This window comes from Canis lupus, chromosome X (assembly GCF_011100685.1).
Source record: "Canis lupus familiaris isolate Mischka breed German Shepherd chromosome X, alternate assembly UU_Cfam_GSD_1.0, whole genome shotgun sequence".
NCBI lineage: Eukaryota > Metazoa > Chordata > Mammalia > Carnivora > Canidae > Canis > Canis lupus.
In genome coordinates this window covers 66493587-66516823 of record NC_049260.1, presented here as the reverse complement: position 1 = coordinate 66516823, position 23237 = coordinate 66493587, and the positions used below count along the sequence as shown (strand labels likewise).

The window sequence follows — 23237 nt, the reverse complement described above, 5'->3', positions numbered from 1 at the left end:
AAGGTCATTATAGTAAATATTTTAGGCTTTGCTGTCCCCATAGGATTTTGGCCTTCTTTGTATTTATAGTCCTTTAAAAGTCTAAATATCGGGGATTCCTGGGTGGCTCAGTGGTTTAGTGCCTGCCTTCAGCCCAGGGCGTGATCCTGGGGTCCTGGGATCGAGTTCTGCATCCAACTCCCTGCATGGAGCCTGCTTCTCCCTCTGCCTGTGTCTCTGCCTCTCTATCTTTCTCTCTGTGTCTCTCATGAATAAGTAAATAAAATCTTTAAAAAAATCTAAATATCATTCTTAGCTTGAGGACATTATAAACGTAAGCTGTTGGATATTGTTTCATGAATACTGATCAATATTCAGTGTTCCTGGTAATAATCTAAGTTTGATTCATGCATTATAAAATTTAGCAAAGTGTACTGTCCATAGCAAGCTCTTAAACATATGTTTCATGATTGCAAATAACTACCAAAAAAGCTTTTTTACAAAGACAAGCAAACACAAAAGGGCTTCTAGGGGAATCTTTCTAAATATATCTACCTTTAGATTTAATAGTCAACTAGCCAAATTTAATCACTTGCACGTTTGTTTCACCAAAGTATTCCAGGAACACCCTTTATTCAAAATTGAATATAAGACATATATAGCTTTGGATTCAAGGGTCTCTTGCATTCTCAACAACCCATGTTTTATTCAGTTGTTTTAAGAATTTTTACAGTAGTAGATGAGAAAATGCTGACATTTTTTTATTTTGTTTTTGTTTTTTTTTCATTTTTTAAATTTTGAAATGGTCTTATACATATTAACTGGTAGCAGGCTTGGTAAATCCCCTTCTATACTGTTCCTCTATATTACAAAAAAAATGAATGCAATTTTTCTTTGTAACAAAACAACCTCAACCCCCTCCATACAAGTAGAGTCATATGAAAACCAAAGTAAGGGAAAGAAATATAGTAATATAGTATATATTTTATACTTGATATGATTCTTATTAGTCCTTCCCTGTTTTTTTTTTTCTAATCTTGGACATGTCACCAGCCTTTATTTCATTGGCTGATATCTTTAAAGCACTTGGATAATCTTATATCAACTTAGTTAATTATATGGGGATACAGTGGCACTTAAAGACTTTATTATGCTTTTAGTATTCAGGGATCCCTGGGTGGCGCAGCGGTTTGGCGCCTGCCTTTGGCCCAGGGCGCGATCCTGGAGACCCGGGATCGAATCCCACATCAGGCTCCCGGTGCATGGAGCCTGCTTCTCCCTCTGCCTATGTCTCTGCCCCTCTCTCTCTCTGTGACTATCATAAATAAATAAAAATTAAAAAAAAAAAAGATTCAAAACATACATTGTACAGAGAGATTTAGCTTTGATTATAATCACAAGTAAGAATTGTATGCTTCAATGGCACCAAAGCTGAGTTCCAGGGGGGGTAAAATCTTTTTATCTACTTTACAGCTCAGTAATGAATTGTTAATTTTGCATTTCTCCAATAATACTTTTGCATAGAAAGAAACCTGCCAGTGAACTCAATTTAAATGAAGTTGACCTCATGCCTGTCTATTTCAGCGGAAACTCACAATACCATGCCTTTAAAGGGAAAAAGTTTTCTTTCTCACTCCCTTCCAATTCCCCTAAAACATTTTGTTAGACCTAGTAGAATGTAGTAGGGGCGATTCAGATTGCTCTGTTTGAGAAAACAGACCATCTTTATTACTATTTCCTTATATCTCTCCAAACCTTATTGGGATAGCATACCATTCTCCTAGTATGCTACTATCTCAGAGTTGATTAGAGACTAGATATTTGCTTAAGTTAAAGTTCCTCTGAAAAAGTATTTTTCAAAACAAAACATAGTCATTATTGTCTTTATAGGAACCACTTTCTCCATTCCTACGAGGAGGCCATTTCTTCCCAGGAAATAATGTTATTTATGAGAAAACAATAAGAAAAGTAGAGAAGCTAAATTCGGATGAGGTATGTAAATTTTGTTTTAAAGCTTATGAAGTGTATACTTTTTAATTATTAGTATTTTAATAGAGTTAAAATGACTTTCAATTGTTAAATGCCAAGCAAGGCCACTATGAGTCATAATAATACCTCATTATGTGTACAGCCCTTCAAATCATCCTTAACACTTTCATATTCATTCTCTCATGTGAAATATTATTGTTCCTGTTTTACTGGAAGGGAAACTGAAGTAAAGATATGTCGAGTCACATAGGAAATTAATGGTAGAACCTGAATTTAATCCAGATGCTTTGCATGTTTCTTTTAAACTGGTCTCACAAAAATTATAATTTAAAAACATTATAACTTTGTCCTAATTGTGGAATTTGAGGAAATAAAATAGATGAATATAGGGGAAGGAGGAAAAAAAGAGAGGGGGGCGAACCATAAGAGACTCTTAACTATAGAGAACAAACTGAAGGTTAATGGAGAGGAGGTGGCTGGAGATGGGCTAAATGGGTGATGGATATTAAAGAGGCACTTGTGATGAGCATTGGATGTTATATGTAAGTGATTAACTACTAAATTCTACTCCTGAAACCAATATTATATTATAGAATATAAACTAGAAATTGAATAAAAAGTTGAAAAATATTAAAAATATAAAATGAATTTTCAAATGAACAGTATATATGAGCAGATACGTAAAATACTATACAATGCAAAAGTCTAGAAAACTATAGTTCAAGTCACATTTTAAAAATTTCATTAAATTCAGCTGAGAGACCAAGTACAACATTCAAAACTGTAGTAGGGTAATGGTAATTCCAAGGCATGTAGAGCTACCAGAACTTCAAACCGAGTTATTACTGTAGACAACTGTAGATTCATATTGATCTGCTCAGTGGATACAAGTATGTCCAGCCCAGACAAAGCCTGAAACTTGTCTTTTGGACATTCTTGAAGTAGGACAGTGTATTAGTTTCTTAGGACTGTAAAGTACCACAATCTGGGTGGCTTAAACAACACAAGTTTATGGTCTCACAGTTCTGGAGGCCAGAAGTATGAAATCTTCATGTTGTCAGGCCCTGCTCCCTTTGAAGCCTTTAGGGAAAGAGCTCTTCAATGCCCATCTCTTAGTTTCTTGTGGTCTCAGTTATTCCTTGGTTTTTATTTTTTTTAATTCCTTGGTTTTTTAGATCCATATTTAATCCTCTCTCTTTACATGGCATCTTTTTTGTATGTCTTTCTATCATCTTCCCTCTGAGTATGTCTGTCTCTATGTCCAAAGTTTCCTTTTATATGAGGACACCAGACATTTGATTAAGACCCATCTTAATGGCTTTATTTTAACTTCTTACTTCTATAAAGACCTTGTTTCAAAAAAAATTAAAAAAAAAAAAAAACAAGGTCACATTTTGAGGTACTAATAATTAGGACTTTAACATATGATTTTTGTTGGGGGAGCACAGTTTAACCTATAACAGGTAGTTAAATAATGTCAAATGAATTAGTGGATTCCTGGGTGGCTCAATGGTTTAGCGCCCGCTTTCGGCCCAGGGCATGACCCTGGAGACACGGGATCGAGTCCCACGTCGGGCTCCCTGCATGGACCCTGCTTCTCGAGCTGCCTGTGTCTCTGCCTCTCTCTCTCTCTCTCTCCATGTCTATCATGAATAAATAAATAAATCTTTAACAAAATGAATTTTTATCACAAAAATCTTTTTTTCTCATATAAAATGAAACATTAAAATATACTAAATTCTTTTTTCTTGTCATGAGAACACATTTTTACGTGCATTTATGGGCAGTTGTTACCAGATTCATAGGAATTAATACATTATTACTTATTTGATGCTCACTAAAACTAAAATAGTGTAAACTCTTAGAATCACAAACATTCAAACCTTTAAGTCTCTGGTCTGCTTAGAAAGTTGGATATGTTTGAGGGTTTGGTATGGTATGTATTGAACATATATCTTTCAGAATAACAGCAAAATATTTCTGGACATTATGGCACCAAATAGAAACGTTTTATAAAATATGTCAGTTCTTTAAGGGGGACTTTCCTCAAGCTATCAAATTATAACAACTGCCCTTTATTCAACTGAACTGACAAAACAGTAAGTTTGACACCTTTTAAATATTAAGAAATGTTTGATACACCTCATTTTATTCTCCTTCTAATTTAATGTTTCAAAGGGAGAAATACTTTTCTAAATCTTGGTTCCTAGAGGAAAAGATTGAATATCCTGTACATTACAATTACTACACATATGGAATAATTACAGAAAAACTCTTTTAAAAGAACACTACAGTTACTTACTATTAATTTGAATATTTATCTTTTTACATCCACTTTTTTTTTATTAGTGACTTAAATGATTTGGGAATTTTAAGACTACCATGGGAGACTGCCCAAGGTAAAAGGAACGATGCACATTAAACAAACTACAACTGCCTTGACCTAGTTGAGTTTCCTCAGTGATAGAAATGCAATAGGATAAGCTGGATAAAGCTAGAATCTGGATGAAACACTTAATGTTACATGAGATTAATTCAAATAAGACTAGCTCTTAGGATATAAGACCTGCCCCCCAAAAGAAGTCTTTGTCATGGAAAGGTGGTAAATGGATGCCATTTGCAAGATAATTATGCAGTTCATATGAACTGTACTCTCTATCAAAGAAGACAAAATATTTGATAAATCAGAATTTTTTTATCTTTTGTACATTAGAAATTCAGCTTGTGGTACACTTCAAAAGTATGAGTAATATATGAATATCATGATTTAGAACAGTAATTTTAGTAGTTATTAGGTGTGAGAATTGAAACTGAAAATCTATTAAGACTTCAGTGATACTGAGAGGTTAGAGGCCAGAACCACAAGATATCCCAGATAAAGAGACTGTCAACAATTCTATTCAAGCGTCAACTGATATATTAATAAAGGAAGATGATTGAGAAATGAGCTTTGTTTTGTTTATTGTCCTATATTGGTATGTACTTCAGAGTGTTTCATAACTTGCTTTTTAAAGAGCATTCAAGAGGACTTCTATTTCAGTAGTTTAAAAGTTCCCCACTGGGTGAAAGTTTTCTCAGCCTGTCACTGACTTTTTATTCTAATCCAGTGTATGGAGGTATTCTGTAACATTAAAAAACAGATAATACATTCAGCTCTACAATTTGTACAAAAGTTGCTGATAGTACACAGCCTGACTTCTAAACTGTAGTGACCTTAGTGCTATCATATTTCATTTTTTAATAATAAATTTATTTTTTATTGGTGTTCAATTTACCAACATACAGAATAACACTCAGTGCTCATCCCATCAAGTGCCCCCCTCAGTGCCCGTCAACCATTCACCCCCACCCCCCGCCCTCCTCCCCTTCCATCACCCCTAGTTCGTTTCCCAGAGTTAGGAGTCTTTATATTCTGTCTCCCTTTCTGAAATTTCCCACTCATTTTTTCTCCCTTCCCTTATATTCCCTTTCACTATTATTTATATTCCCCAAATGAATGAGAACATACAATGTTTGTCCTTCTCCGATTGACTTACTTCACTCAGCATAATACCTTCCAGTTCCATCCACGTTGAAGCAAATGGGTATTTGTCGTTTCTAATGGCTGAGTAATATTCCATTGTATACATAAACCACATCTTCTTTATCCATTCATCTTTCGATGGACACTGAGGCTCCTTCCACAGTTTGGCTATTGTGGACATTGCTGCTATAAACATCGGGGTGCAGGTGTCCCGGCGTTTCATTGCATCTGAATCTTTGGGGTAAATCCCCAACAGTGCAATTGCTGGGTCTTAGGGCAGGTCTATTTTTAACTCTTTGAGGAACCTCCACACAGTTTTCCAGAAGGGCTGCACCAGTTCACATTCCCACCAACAGTGTAAGAAGGTTCCCTTTTCTCCGCATCCTCTGCAACATTTGTGGTTTCCTGCCTTGTTAATTTTCCCCATTCTCACTGGTGTGAGGTGGTATCTCATTGTGGTTTTGATTTGTATTTCCCTGATGGCAAGTGATGCAGAGCATTTTCTCATGTGCATGTTGGCCATGTCTATGTCTTCCTCTGTGAGATTTCTGTTCATGTCTTTTGCCCATTTCATGATTGGATTGCTATCATATTTCTAAAGTGAGTCATATTTGAAAAGAATCTGGAAAAAATGAGTCTATGAACAGATTCTATGACCTTTATCATCAGTGACTACCAAGGCAATTTCTATTTGCAAAATGTTTCTTTTATGTTTTTCTTTCTTTCAAAATAATTTTTGTAGACATAAAAAGATAATTTGTATACATGTTAAAAATTTCAAAGCATAGAAAGTACAAAAAGAATACAAAAAGAAAATAAAATATATACAGTGGTTTTAAAAAAGCCTCTCTATCCTAGCCCCCTTATCTCTCAGTTCCTCTTCTTTTTTTTTATTGTTATTTTTTTTAATTTATTTTTTATTGGTGTTCAATTTACTAACATACAGAATAACCCCCATATCTCTCAGTTCCTCTTCTTAGGGTCTGTCACTCTTAAGATATTTTTTCTCTATGCATTTAAAAACAGCTGTGTATATTTGTAAATATATACATATTTATATATTTTTAAATGTTATACAAAAGGGAGCATAGTATATTCATACTTATGCATCTTGCTTTATTCACTTAATATAGTTGAAAATTGTTCTACATAAAAAATATAAAATTTGATGTGCTTTATTAATGCAGGTCAGCTTTCCACTACCCAAAGGAAGTAGAGCATTGAATTTATACTTCCAAAGCTAAATGCACGTGCTTGAATGTAGCATTCTGATTCAAAATAGAGTATGTTTTTCTTTGAAAACTGGCTTTTAGATGCCTGTTATCAAACTAGAATAATAACAAACTAATATAGGAAATTCAAGTATACCTGAAATTCTCAAAACTGAAACAACCTGATAGCTTTTCTTATTCTGTCCTCTATACTTTATCATAAAAAAGCCATGACAAATAAATAAGCAGATAGTAAAGACTTAGTTTAAGAACAACAAGTTCCAGACTATTTTGAGGACAGTAAAAATTCATTGTTATGTTCTGAAAGAACTCTGACCTAGAAATCAGGAATTCCAATCCAAATTTTTCCAAGAATTAGTCATGTCATTATGAGTAAAGCATCTTACTTCTCTGGACTTCAGGGGTTTTTTTCCACTTGCAAAATTAGTGGGGTGGATGATGATTAAGTTGATGATGACAATAATAATGAAATAATATGATAATAAGTCTTTATTACCCACTTTATACTAGGCACTTTATAAACATTAGTTCATTTATTCCTCACAGCAACCCAATGAGACACATATTATCTCCACTTTTGCAAATGAAGAAACTGAGACTCATAAAGATAAAGTAATTTCCCAAGATCACAGAGTAAGGGGTAGAATCAGTTAGAATCCTTGCTTTCTGTATCTGAAGCTTCAGTTACAGTTTTCCAATATTTTCGCTTGATTTTCACAAGCATGAGTTTTGTCTGTCCCCACTGTGATTCTAATATGCTTCCTGATATCGAAAATCACTGCATTATGTTATTTTCTAATTTTATGTCTATTTGCATCTTCAGTATGATAGTATTATAAAATTAGATGCTGAAGTGCCTGTTGGATCATCAGAGTAATTAGCATTAATATTAATTATAGTTTTAGTGTTAAGTATAACTGGAATGTTAATTTAATAAGAACATGCAATTCTCTAGACGATTCAGGTAAATATTTGGATGGTAACAGCCACCTGATCAAACGAAAATAGAATGCAATACAATTTCCCCAATGAAATAATTTGAAAAAATAACATCTCACGTATTAAAACTATAAATCTTAGAGCTTGAATTGTCTTGTGAAAGAACACATTAAATTTTTTAAAAAATGGATTCAGTTGGTTTTTCTTGATTAGTAATTTTTATTCTCAGTGGCTATTTTGGCATGTATGTGTGTTTTAGGAATGCTATCCACGGGTCCAATGCCATCATCACATTGTCCGACAGCCCCAGATCGTCCACTCTGCGCACTGTCAGCAATCTCATTCTAGCCAACAAATCCAAACCGTCACAGGAAGTGACTCAATTTCTACAAACACTGGAAATGAACTGTGCCATAGTGGATCAAGCTATTTACATGATCAGGTAATATCAATCAGCTGATTTTTTTATAAAACTGAAATAACACTCTTAAATTCTTCTCATACCACTATATAGGCACCCACATTGAATTTTCTTCAAAATATTGAGCTATTTATGGCATTTTTAAAACAAAATTTTCTATTTCCTCTCAGAAAACAAAATAATTCAGGTCTATTAATGCATTAAATCTATGAGAAAAGTTATAAACAGATTAATGAATACTTAATTTCTAGCTGATCCTCAGTTTTAAAATGGATTCGCTGGTTGTGCCACATTAAATATTTTCATGAGGCATGGTATTTAAATGGACAATGAATTGGAAATTATATTAGCTAAGGATTACATTTCACAAGCTGTCAATGAATTCCTATGTGCATTCTATGAAATATGCTGTATTAAGTCAGCAAATGCATACATTTTATTGTGTATTACATCAACAAAATAGAAACTAAAACTTGGTTGCTAAGGAGAAATCTCTTGGGATACAATCATCAGTGACTAATTTATATTCTGAAGACTTTGGAATTTTGGAAACATCTATTACACAAGTGCAAAAGGAAAAAATATTTTCTTGTATCTCAGTAAAACTAACAACAATAACTAAACAGTGAGAAATCAGTCATCATTTGTATTTTTTCAGGACTTTTTTCCCAGTAAGGAATAACTTGCTTAAATTGATCTCTTTCATAGGCAGATCTTATTAAAAGATAGAAGGAAAAGAATAAAAAATAGGAAGGAGACAGCCCACATAAGAATTTGATTGTTTTATATTAATTATATATGAGATTATTTCTAAGGACTGAAATTTTGAAATATGTACTTTGGCCATATCACTAAAAATACATAAAATATTTAAAGTCCATATTTTTACACCCTAAAGAACCTAAAATTATATTTTCTTTGAATATCTTGAATGGAAATATTGTTAACTAAGATACTCTAAAATATAGTTCAGATGGTGTTGAACTTCTTACATTAAATGGATTGATTATGGGTGGAGGGAAGGGGTGACTGGGTGACGGGCACTGAGAAGGGCACTTGACGGGATGAGCACTGGATGTTATACTATATGTTGGCAAATCGAACTCCAATAAAAAATATACAAAAAAATAAACACTAACATTACACTAAGAAAAAAATAAATGGATTGATAATAATGATTAGAAACATTTATTAAGTTAAATAATTTAAAATGGTCATTTTTAGTAGGTTAATGTTTGTCAAATGGCAACAATTTTATACAGTTTAGTCTAATTATTTGCTTTGTTTCAGTTTCCTTATCACAAAATACTTATCGCTCATAAGTTCTTGCAAATATTTGCTCAGCTAGCATATAGTGGAGCCAGGATTCATAAAGAGAGATGTGAGGAGTCCTTTATCAATAGTGTAAACATAAATAAAGCACTGGACTAAGAGCCTGTCAATGGAGACGTATGGTGACATAGCAGAAAGTAGACCAGCTTCAGAGAAGGAAGAACTGGGTTCCAGTCCCAGGCTCTGTGCCTTTCAAGTGTGTCTTTTTAATAAATACTGGCTCTCTCAGAAGTTAGATAGTAATGAGAGAGACAGACCACAAGAGACTCTTAATCCTAAGAAACAAACTGAGGATCACTGGAGGGGAGGGAGGTGGAGAGATGGGGCAACTGGATGATGGACATTAAGGAGGGCATGTGATGTAATGGCACTGGGTATTATAAAGACTGAGGAATCACTGACCTCTACTTCTGAAAGCAATAATACATTATATGTTAATTGTTTGAATTTAAATAAAAAATTCTAAGTATTTACATTTGGGTATATACATATGTTTTGAAGACATTTGTTAATTTTAATTCATAATGTAAAGTACACTATGCCACTCAAACTGATTCTTTAGTGAGAAGATGACCATATCTTAGACAGCAACATATGGTTGTAGCAATATCTTGTTCTAAACTTTTTATTATTAGTATGGAGATTGAAATTTATTTGAAACTTGGTTAAAATTTTTTATCTCTCAAAAACTTTCTTATGTTCTTCCTTCTCTGAAGCTAGTCTACTTTCTGCTATGTCACCAATACCTCTCTATTGACAGGCTCTTAGCCCAGTGCTCTATTTATGTTTACACTATTGATAAAGGACTACCTTAATATTAAGAAATATTAAACTGTTCTCATTCTTAACTAAAAAAAAGGAAATCTTCTACTACTTCCCCCCAAAAAATTTAGGTAGTAATATCTACCTCACAGGGTTGATGTAATGTCTAAATATAAACCCATGTTGAAAGTGCTTTATAAACTATAAAGTCTACAACATAAAAATTCCACAGAGAAAGATTTGTAGAGATTATTAGAAGCTTTCTCAATTGTACAACTTAAATTAGAATAACAGTAGGAATGAACTGAGGAACAATTACCAGAGATGGAAACAATATCACAGGATTAAGAATCTTGTGTAGTGGCAATAATGATGCTATGATATCCTTTCACTAGCTTACTACACTAATAGTATATTTGAGCAGACTAGATATTGTCTATTTAGAAAATGGGAAGAGTTGAATAACTAATGTATTACTTTTTATTTTATTATTTATGCCTCAGTTTGAGATTCTGATGTAGCTTTGTTAAATATTGGAGTTTTTTTCGTATAGATTAAATACTTCTGGTTTTCCTGCTGAAAACAAGATAGTTACCTGGGAAGTGTAAAGCTAGTAATTCCACTTACATGGATTACATAGGATTCATTCCCGGTCAGAGGATAGGGTAATCTGGTTGTGTAGATCCATAGATAAGGGAAGGAAGAAAATGAGTTCTCTCAACTAGGCTCCTTGATATTTAAATGTCTCTTCCACATGAGTGGAGAGTCTCTTTAAAGAGTTATAGAGCAGATAATAAATCATGCTCTTTTAAAACTACAGGTTGGCCCATTTTTAGCTTGTGTTTAGAGTTAAATTTTAACTAACATAGCATAATGAGGTGAAAACAAATAAGCCTAACAAAAGAGATATAAGATCTGTACTCTGAAAACTATAGAGCACTTATGACAGAAACTGAAGATGATACAAAGAAATTGAAAAACATTCCATGCTCATGGATTGGAAGAACAAATATTGTTAAAATGTCTATACTTCGCCCAAAGCAATGTACACATTTAATACATTCCCTATCAAAATACCAATAGCAAAAAAAAGACCAACAGCATTTTTCACACAGCTAGAACAACCAATCCTAAATTTTGAGTGGAACCACAAAAGACTCTGAATAGCCAAAGCCATCTTGAAAAAGAAAAGCGATGCTAGAAGCATCACAATTCTGAACCTCAAGCTATATTACAAACTGTAGTCATCAAGACAGTATGGTACTGGCACAAAAACAGACACATAGATCAATGGAACAGAATAGAAAACCTAGAAATGGACGCACAGCTATATGGTCAACTAATCTTTGACAAAGCTGGAAAGACTATCCAATGGAAAAAAGTCTCTTCAACAAATGGTGTTGGACCCTGAACTTTATGGGCAACTAATATTCGATAAAGGAGGAAAGACTATCCATTGGAAGAAAGACAGTCTCTTCAATAAATGGTGCTGGGAAAATTGGACATCCACATGCAGAACAATGAAACTAGACCACTCTCTTTCACCATACACAAAGATAAACTCAAAATGGATGAAAGATCTAAATGTGAGACAAGATTCCATCAAAATCCTAGAGAAGAACACAGGCAACACCCTTTTTGAACTCGGCCATAGTAACTTCTTGCAAGATACATCCACAAAGGCAAAAGAAACAAAAGCAAAAATGAACTATTGGGACTTCATCAAGATAAGAAGCTTTTGCACAGCAAAGGATACAGTCAACAAAACTCAAAGACAACCTACAGAATGGGAGAAGATATTTGCAAATGACATATCAGATAAAGGGCTAGTTTCCAAGATCTATAAAGAACTTATTAAACTCAACACCAAAGAAACAAACAATCCAATCATGAAATGGGCAAAAGACATGAACAGAAATCTCACAGAGGAAGACATAGACATGGCCAACATGCATATGAGAAAATGCTCTGCATCACTTGCCATCAGGGAAATACAAATCAAAACCACAATGAGATACCACCTCACACCAGTGAGAATGGGGAAAATTAACAAGGCAGGAAACAACAAATGTTGGAGAGGATGCGGAGAAAAGGGAACCCTCCTACACTGTTGGTGGGAATGTGAACTGGTGCAGCCACTCTGGAAAACTGTGTGGAGGTTCCTCAAACAGTTAAAAATATACCTGCCCTAAGACCCAGCAATTGCACTGTTGGGGATTTACCCCAAAGATACAAATGCAATGAAACGCCGGGACACCTGCACCCCGATGTTTATAGCAGCAATGGCCACTATAGCCAAACTGTGGAAGGAGCCTCGGTGTCCAACGAAAGATGAATGGATAAAGAAGATGTGGTTTATGTATACAATGGAATATTACTCAGCTATTAGAAATGACAAATACCCACCATTTGCTTCAACGTGGATGGAACTGGAGGGTATTATGCTGAGTGAAGTAAGTCAGTCGGAGAAGGACAAACATTATATGTTCTCATTCATTTGGGGAATATAAATAATAGTGAAAGGGAAAATAAGGGAAGGGAGAAGAAATGTGTGGGAAATATCAGAAAGGGAGACAGAACGTAAAGACTGCTAACTCTGGGAAACGAACTAGGGGTGGTAGAAGGGGAGGAGGGCGGGGGGTGGGAGTGAATGGGTGACGGGCACTGGGTGTTATTCTGTATGTTAGTAAATTGAACACCAATAAAAAAATAATAATAATAAAAAAAAAAAAACAAACAAATGGTGTTGGGAAACCTGGACAGCAATATGCAGAGAAATGAAACTGGACCACTTTCTTACACCACTTCCTTACACAGGAATAAATTCAAAATGGATGAAAGACCTAAATATGAGTCAAGAGACCATCAAAATCCTGGAAGAGAACATAAACAGCAACCTTTTTGACATGGAGCAAAGCAACTCCTTAGTAGATACATCTTCTGAGGTAAGGGAACCAAAAGCAAAAATTAACTATTGGGGCTTCATCAAGATAAAAATATTCTGCACAACAAAGGAAACAATCAACAAACAAAAAGGCAACTTACAGAATGGGAGAAAATATTTGCAAGTGACATATCTGATAAAGGTTAGTATCCAAAATCTATAAAGAACCTATCAAACTCCACACCCAAAAAACAAATAATCCAATTTTAAAAAATTGGCAGAAGCCATGAATAGACACTTTTCCAAAGAAGACATACAGTTGATTAAGAGACACGTGAAAAGATATTCAACATCACTCATCATCAGGGAAATACAAATCAAAACCACAATGGGATACCACCTCACTCGTATCAGAATGGCTAAAACAAACAACTCAGGAAATAACAGATGTTAATGAGATGCAGAGAAAAGGAGAAGACTCTTACATTGTTGGTGGGAATGCAAAGTGGTACAGCCACTCTGGAAAACAATATGGAGATTCCTCAAAAAGTTAAAAATAGAACTATCCTATAACCCAGCAATTGCATTACTAAGTATTTACCCAAAGGATAGAAAAATGTTGATTTGAAGGGGCATATGCCCCCTGATGTTTATGGCAGCGTTATCAACAATAGCCAAATTATGGAAAGAACCCAAACATCCATTGTCTGATGGGTGGATAGGAGGATCAAATCAAATAGAATGAGATCTTACCATTTGTGGTGACATGGATAGAACCAGACTGTATTATGTTAAGCAAGGTAAGTCAGTCAGAGAAAGGCAAATATATGACTTCACTCATATGTGGAATTTAAGAAACAAAACAGATGAACATAAGGGAAGGGAAAAAAGAGAGAGGGAGGCAAACCATAAGAGACTTTTAACTATAGAGAACAAACTGAGGGTTGCTGGAGGGGATATGTGTGGGGAATAGGCTAAGTGAGTGATGGTTATTAGAGCACATGTTGTGATGAACACTGGGTATTATATGTAAGTTTTATATATACTAAGTTATATACTAAGTTCTACCCCTGAAACCAATACTACACTATATGTTAAGTAGCTAGAATAAAAACATAAATGTGATTAAGTAAATAATTAAAATTAATTAAAGGAAAAAGAGCACAGTGGCCATTATAGTTTTTTAAATTAAGGTATAATTGACATATGATATTGTTTTTCAGGTGTGTAACATAATAGATTTATGTTCACATATGTTGTGAAATTATCATTATAATCAGTCTCATTAACATCTGTCACTTTCCATCATTCACTTACATTTTTCTAATGATGAGAATTTTTAACATCTATTCTCTTAGCAACTTTCACATATGTAATATAGTATTGTTAATTGTAGTTCACCATGCTTTATATTCCATCCCTGTGATTTATTTATTTTATAATTGAAAGTCTGTACATTTTGACCCCTTTATCCATTTCACCCAACCTTGCCCCTACACCTCCACCAATTTCTTCACTCTCTGAAAGTAGCTTTTTGGGTTTTGTTGTTATTTCATATTCCACACATGAATGGGATCATATGGTATTTGCCTTTCTCTTTCTGACTTACTTCAACTGGCATCTTGCTCTTAAGGTCAATCTATGTTGTCACAAATGCCAAGATATCATTCTTTTTATGGCTAAATAATGTGTCATTGTGTGTATGTACCACATCTTATTGATTCATCCATAAGTGGACACTTAGCTTATCTGCAATAAACATGTAGGTGAATATGCAAAAAAAGGAGTAATAGTGCAATAAACATGGAGATGAATATGTAAATATATATATATATAAGGTGGGGGACACCTGGGTGGTGCAATCAGTTAAGCACCTGACCTTTGGTTTCAGCTCAGATCATGATCTCAGTGTTGTGGGATCAACCCCATGCATGGAGTCGGCTTGAGTTTCTCTCTCCGTCTCCCTCTGCCCCACCCTGCTGCACTCTCTCTTTCTGTCTCTAAAATAAATAAATAAATCTTTTAAAAAAGTAAGGTGAAAAGAACATAGACTTTCCATTCAATTATTTGGGTTTATAAAAGATTATTCTGCCAAATTGCAAGATCTTAGGTAATTGATCTAACTAGACTGAGTTAATTGACTTAACTGAACCTCAGTTTCCCCATCTATTCTATTAAATATAAAAAAATATGTGAAGTATTCAGCTTAGAGCCAAATACATAGTAGATGCTCAAATAAATGCTCGATTCTGGCCTTCTTTGTTTTCCAACCCCAGGATCCAAATCCTTCAAAACATCAATAAAAGAAATTGGTTCCCACTATAATGATAATTTTATTTTTTATTTTTTTTTACATTTTTAAGATGATTTTTGTTATTTTCAAGTTTTTATTTAAATTCCAAATAGTTAACATATAATGTAATATTATATTAGTTTCAGGAGTAGAATTAAGTGATTCATCACTTATATATAATACTCAGTGCTCATGTAATAATATTTTTAAATGAAACTAAATCACCTTTAAAATTCTTTCCACGAAGCAAAAGTCATTAAAATATTTTTAAAAATCAAGTGTCCAAAAACCTGGCTTCAAAATATTTTTTATAAAACTAATTTCTGTTGTTTTCCATGAAACATCATCATTTTGGTTTCAAATTCAAAACATTGGCAATTACATTTTTTTTTGCAATCACATTTCCTTCCTTGAGACCTTAAGAATAATGTGCTGTGGTCATTTCCTGACATTAGCAAGAAATAGATAATTTTACATATGTTAACGACAAGGAAAAGATCAGCTAAACACATTTTACAAGTTATCATACAGGTGGAATTTATAAGAAAAACTAAACTACATATATTATATGTGCAACTCTTTTCCACATGGCTTGATGCTGAGAAAACTTTTGGAGTCATGGGCAGATGTAAAAGGAATAGTTCTGCCCACTTGTATAGGGCTATTGCCAATGAAAATACTCCAACTTGTGGTGCTTTTCTCCCATCATTTGAAGATTCAATTTTTCTCAACATCAAAACAGCACAGATCTTAATGTCAGGTGTTTTTTTCTGGCAAGTATACAGGAATCTTGTTACAATGTTTATTTAAGATAAGTCATTCACTAATGATGGACTCTCTGGGCTGGTTCACTCAATAAACTGAGCAGACCTGCCTGTTTCCTCTCTCATTAAAATGTGTGTGGTTAAATCCCTTTTCATATTTTTCGCCTTTTCCATCCCCATTTTTGCAAATGGGTTATTTTGCCCAAACCTCTATCCCATGCTTATCCTTTCCAAAAATTTAATCCATATCTGTTTTGGGTCCATCTTTTTCAAACTCTACCTTTATCTGTCTCCTGCCACTTCCTACACTGGTGCCCTTTTAAACTGTTTTGTGGCAAACAAGAATTGTTACTTAAAAAAGAACAGTTTTTATTCTTTTAAATCAAAGTAATGCATGTATATAGCTTAAAAATTAAAATGGTACTAAAAGGTATATTTTAGCATCCTCATCCAACTTTTTTCATGCACACTCATTCCCCAGAGACAACAATTTTCAACTCTTAGCTTTTTCTTCTGGTATTTACCTCCATACAGCTATATAATATGCAATTTCTTATGCTACTTCTTGATGTATCAATGTTGTATATTATCTGTTGATAATTTCAGGTACATAAGGATTTAGTTCTATTAATGCTCCATCCCTTTCCATCCCTTCCATCATCCCTATATAGTTAAATCCCCATTTTTTTGCTAAACCAGTATTCAGTGTTTATATTATTAATGCTATGAAAATATTATTTACTGCTGAACCAATTTGTATACTATTTTGCTTCTTTTATTAATACAACTGTCTTGTTTTTGGTTTTCTTTGCTGGTGTTAATAATTCCCTAATTTTTATTTGTTTTGTTTTTTGTATATCTATTGCTAATTATTTTCTCAAAACAATTTTACACACTCGGTCTGGGTTTTTTGATCAACTGTCTCCTCTCTATAAAACCCTGCAAAAAATACACAGCATAATTTTCAGCTTGAATTGTCACTATCTACTAACCTAGTTACTCTCCCCATATTTTGACAGTTTCATTGGTAGGTTACAATCTTCCCTCCACTTCCTGCTGATTCTTGCCCTGGAATCAACTAAGGGAACTTCATCATTCGTATCAGTGATATTCCCCCACACTCTGTCCTCATGGCTCTTTATCACCTTCAATTTCTTAATTTCCACTACAGCCCTCACAGACTTTGGCTGCTCCTTGAACTTCATCACTTGAAACTGTTTAATGTCTGTTTCTGTTATCATCACTTCCTTACTTCATCTCCTTCCTCATTCCTACTGAACTTCACCCTCACCAAGCTCTCCAGCCCTCAGTTCTAAGCCAGGCTAAACTCCACTGTCATCCAATTTAACAATGTTTTTTACTAGAAACCCTTAAAATTTGTATTGCCTTCTCTGATTGCTATTGTCATTTTGCTGACCCCTTACTTTGGGTAGCTACCATCTACTTTCTCTGCCTCTAGATTTTGATTTCTCTGTGAGCTAAAGAAAGTCCACAAACTAGGCCAATTTAGTCTAGAACAGATTGTCTCTATCTTGCTGAACTCTCTCTGTTGCTAGACATTCCTTTTAATTAATTCTAATTGACTTGCTACCACAGTCTTCAATATCTAATACTTATCTTAATTGCCATCTTCATTCTCTGGATTCTACTGCAGTTCTCTCCCTCTGTGCAGGTGGTTTTACCTTTTCCTGAGAATGGCCAGTGAAACTCAAATTTTATAATGTATCAGAATCAGTTGAGGGCTTGTTTAAATACTAGGACTGGATAATTTATATCTCAGAGTACCCTGATTGTCTTAATACTACTGGTTCAAGACCACAATTTGAGTTCATTATGAAAACTCCTTCAATGCCCCACTTCACTGAAAATTTTCTCCCTATTTGCTGCAAACTTCTGATTCTTTTGATTTTCAAGAATTAAGAATTTAACCTTGTCTTTAAAGTGACTCCCTTAGCAACTCTACCATTCATTCTGTTGGCTTATGTTTTCATTCCCTTCAACCTGAAAAATTCCTAAAGGAGGAAAGCATGCTTACTGTGGCCATTTTCTCAGTACCCACACATTCCTTAACACTTTAAAAAGCAGATTCTAGTTTTGACTTGCTCCTAAACTTGTCTTTATTGACCTCCAAGTCACAAATTCCATTTCCTTTTCTTTGTTCTTCTCTTGTTCCAGTTCTGCAGCAAATATTGTTGCAACATTGTTGATCCATTCTGTTCTTGATATTTTTTCTTCCCATTATACTGTCCTGCTGCTTCTAAGTCTTTTTCTCAGGCTTCTCTTTGTTCTTTCATCAGGTGGTCTTCCCCAAAGGGCATATCCATGATTTCCTTCTCCTTTCTCTACTCCCTCTATTGACTATAAGATATAAAATCTCGAATTATGCAACATTTATATGGACACCTTCATATGATTATCTTTACATGAACATCTCCCAAAACTTTCTTTCTCAGCTCTAATTCATCATTTTTAATGGACTAGTTGACATTTCTACTTGGCTGTTCCACAGTCACCTCCAACTGACTCCCTAAGGTTTTCATTCTATGTCCCCTATTTTCATTAATATTTCCACTGCCCTAATCAAAAGAGTTGGAATTTAACGTTACTTTTACTTTCCTTATTGTCACTCTAAACCTAATCAGTGGTCATAGTCTGAAGATTCTTCCTATGTATAACCTCCTTCATATAACTGAAAGTTAGGTTTCCTTCTTATAACTCCCTTAGTATGTGATCTGTGACTCTCTTTATAGCCCTTACTAATTGGTCAATCTCTTACATTAAAGTTATTTAGATACATATGTTTATGGTCTTTTACCATAAACCCTTAAGAGAGAAGATAGTATTTTATGTATATTTTTCAGTAGCACTTAGAAGTGTACTTTAGGATAATGCTTAGTAAGTTCTCAATAAATGTATGCTGAATGAATGAAAAGAATCATGCCACTGAGATCTTTTAAAACCTGCATGTGGTTTGTGGGCATAGATTAGAGCCTTTGGTTTAAGAAAGAAAAATTAGAATAGAAGATAAATTACATTAAAAGAGCTACTGCATATACATAGTAAGTTCCTCCTCCAATGGCTTACCTTACATAAAGATGTGGTTCCATTTCTTGAATAAATTATATACTAAAGAATGGCAGGATATAGAAGTGACAGAGAAGTGGAAAGGAGAAAAAGCTAGCAACAAAGGCGTTACCAAGAAATTATTTTTTAAAAAATGCATATTCATTTAATATTGATTTCTTTGATATATATCCCACTTCAATACAAAAAAGGAGAAAAAAAAGAATTTTGAGTAGCTTAAGAGAACAAATAAGAGGTAATAAGATAGAAAAAGCTGTCAGGGACTGTGTTAATATAATGGAGTAATAACACCAGAAGGAAAAGAGTACACAGACATGCAGACCATACCGTTCCACGTCATTAGGAAAACCAGGCTAAAATCATCACTCTGAGCTTTCTCAAAACCATAGAAAAGAAAAAAGGGAAAACCTGATTAGTGACAAAGTTTCCATTGCCCATGAGAAAAAGCTTCGTGAAGTCTTGACAGTTACTTGTACTATAGGAAAATATCATACATTTTATTTTCTAGTCAGAAAGAATAATGTAAGCTTTCACAAAATTTTACAGATTCAATCACCTGTATTCATTGTAAAATGGCAATCCAAACCACCTACGTTTTTTCACGTGGTTGGGAGTGAAAAAATCATCTCATTTTATAGCATGTAAAAGTGTACACACACACACACACATACACACACACACACGTACACCCCAAAAAGTAGCAAACAAAACCTTGATCAGAGTTTCACTGAAGTCCATGTTCAGTATGCTTTATTAAAACACCTCTACCAGCTAGTGCTTTTCCATCTATCATACTTAACATTTAGCATCAATTTCATCCTTTATAACAAACAACTTACTACTTACCTTGCAACAAATGTTTACTTAGCATTTACTATATTCAGGTACTATGGTAGATGGTATTTTTTTTAACTTTTTTTATTGGAGTTCAATTTGCCAACATATAGCATAACACGCAGTGTGCATCCCGCCAAGTGTCCCCCTCAGTGCCCATCACCCAGGCACCCAACCCCCCGCCCACCTCCCTTTTCACTACCCCTTGTTTGTTTCCTAGAGTTAGGTGTCTCTCATGCTTTCTCAAACTCACTGATATTTTCACCCATTTCTTTCCTTTACCTTTAATCCCTTTCAGTAATTTTTATACTCCCCAAATGAATGAGACCATATAATATTTGTCCTTTTCTGATTGACTTATTTCACTCATCATAATACCCTCCAGGTCCCTCCACGTCGAAGCAAATAGTGGGTATTTGTCGTTTCTAATGGTTGAGTAATACTCCATTGTATACATAAACCACATCTTCTTTATCCATTCATCTTTTAATGGACACCGAAGCTCCTTCCACAATTTGGCTATTGTGGACACTGATGCTAGAAACATCAGGGTGTAGGTGTCCCGGAGTTTCACTGCAACATTCACCCTGCCAACATTTGTTGTTTTCTGTCTTGTTAAATTTCACCATTCTCACTGGTGTGAAGTGGTGTCTCATTGTGGTTTTGATTTGTATTTCCCTAATGGCAAGGGATGCGGAGCATTTTCTCATGTGCTTGATGCCTATGTCTATATATTTGGTGACATTTCTGTTCATGTCTTTTGCCTATTTCATGATTGGATAGTATTTTTGCTCTTGAGTTCCATAAGTTCTTTATAGATCTTGGATACTAGACCTTTATCTGATAGGTCATTTGCAAATATCTTCTCCCACTCTGTAGGCTGTCTTTTAGTTTTGTTGATTGTTTCTGTTGCCTTCATGGATGTATCTTGCAAGAAGTTGCTGTGGGCAAGTTCAAGAAGGGTGTTGCCTGTGTTCTCCTCTAGGATTTTGATGGAATCTTGTCTCACATTTAGATCTTTTACCCATTTTGAGTTTATCTTTGTGTATGGTGAAAGAGAGTGGTCTAGTTTCATTCTTCTGCATGTGGATGTCCAACTTTCCCAGCACCATTTATTGAAGAGACTGTCTTTCTTCCAATGGATAGTCTTTCCTCCTTTATCGAATATTAGTTGACCATAAAGTTGAGGGTCCACTTCTGGATTCTCTATTCTGTTCCATTGACCTATGTGTCTGTTTTAGTGCCAGTACCACACTGTCCTGATGACCACAGCTTTGCAGTACAACCTAAAATCTGGCATTGTGATGCCCCCACCTATGGTTTTCTTTTTCAATATTCCCCTGGCTATTCGGGGTCTTTTCTGATTGCACACAAATCTTAAGATTATTTGTTCCAACTCCCTGAAGAAAGTCCATGGTATTTTGATAGGGATTGCATTAAACGTGTAAATTGCCCTGGGTAACATTGACATTTTCACAATATTAATTCTTCCAATCCATGAGCATGGAATATTTTTCCATCTCTTTCTGTCTTCCTCAAGTTCTTTCAGAAGTGTTCTGTAGTTTTTAGGGTATAGATCCTTTACCTCTTTGTTTAGGTTTATTCCTAGGAATCTTATGCTTTTCGGAGGAATTATAAATGGGATTGACTCCTTAATTTCCCTTTCTTTAGTCTCATTGTTAGTGTATAGAAATGCCACTGATTTCTGGGTATTGATTTCGTATCCTGCCACACTGCTGAATTGCTGAATGAGTTCTATCAATCTTGGGGTGGAGTCCTTTGGGTTTTCTACGTACAATATCATGTCATCTGTGAAAAGCGAGAGTTTGACTTCTTCTTTGCCAATTTCAATGCCTTTTATTTCTATTTGTTGCCTGATTCCTGAGGGTAGGACTTCTAGTACTATGTTGAACAGCAATGGTGAGAGTGGACATCCCTGTTTCATTCCTGATCTTAGGGGAAAGGCTCCTAGTGCTTCCCCATTGAGAATGATATTTGCTGTGGGCTTTTTGTAGATGGCTTTTAAGATGCAGATCAATGTTCCTCGACCCCTACACTCTGAAGAGTTTTGATCAGGAATGGATGCTGTATTTTGTCAAATGCTTTCTCTGCATCTATGGAGAGGATCATATGGTTCTTGTTTTTTCTCTTGCTGATATGATGAATCACATTGATTGTTTTACGAGTGTTGAACCAGCCTTGCATCCCGGGGATAAATCCCACTTGGTCATGGTGAATAATCTTCTTAATGTATTGTTGGATCCTATTGGCTAGTATTTTGTTGAGAATGTTTGCATCCATGCTTATCAGGGATTTTGGTCTATAATTCTTCTTTTTGGTGGGGTCTTTATCTGGTTTTGGAATTAAGGTGATGCTGGCCTCATAGAACGAGTTTGGAAATACTCTATCTCTTTCTATCTTTCCAAACAGCTTTAGTACAATAGGTATGGTTTGTTCTTTAACGTTTGATAGAATTCCCCTGGGAAGCCATCTGGCCCTGTAGTCTTGTGTCTTGGGAGGTTTTTGATGACTGCTTCAATTTCCTCCCTGGTTATTGGCCTGTTCAGGTTTTCTATTTCTTCCTGTTCCAGTTTCGGTAGTTTGTGGATTTCCAAGAATGCGTCCATTTCTTCTAGATTGCCTAATTTATTGGCGTATACCTGTTCATAATATGTTTTTACAATCGTTTGTATTTCCTTGGTGTTGGTAGTGATCTCTCCTTTCTCATTCATAATTTTATTAATTTGAGTCTTCTCTCTCTTCTTTTGAATAAGGCTGGCTAATGGTTTATCTATCTTATTAATTCTTTCAAAGAACCAACTCCTGGTTTTGTTGATCTGTTCCACAGTTCTTCTGGTCTTGATTTCGTTGAGAGCTGCTTGAATCTTTATTAACTCTCTTCTTCTGCTGGGTGTAGGATCTATTTGCTGTTTTTCCTCTAGCTCCTTTAGGTGTAAGGTTAGCTTTTGTATTTGAGTTCTTTCCAGTTTTGGATGGATGCTTGTATTGCGATGTATTTCCCCCTCAGGACTGCTTTTGCTGCATCCCAAAGATTTTGAATGGTTGTATCTTCATTCTCATTAGTTTCCATGAATCTTTTTAATTCTTCCTTAATTTCATGGTTGACCCTTTCATCTTTAGTAAGATGGTCCTTAACCTCCACGTGTTTGAATTCCTTCCAAACTTCTTCTTGTGATTTAG

The 23237-nt window shown here is 34.7% G+C and overlaps 1 protein-coding gene across 3 annotated transcripts in view; it reads left to right on the top strand.

Moving 5' to 3' along the window:
- Nucleotides 1-23237, top strand: part of POF1B (POF1B actin binding protein) — a 108959-nt gene that overhangs the window by 33941 nt on the left and 51781 nt on the right. For all 3 annotated transcript variants that reach the window (XM_038587818.1, XM_038587816.1, XM_038587815.1), the window contains exons 5-6: nt 1870-1971; nt 7922-8104. In XM_038587818.1, coding sequence (XP_038443746.1) covers nt 1870-1971; nt 7922-8104 — 285 coding nt within the window. The remainder of the gene's footprint in view (nt 1-1869; nt 1972-7921; nt 8105-23237) is intronic.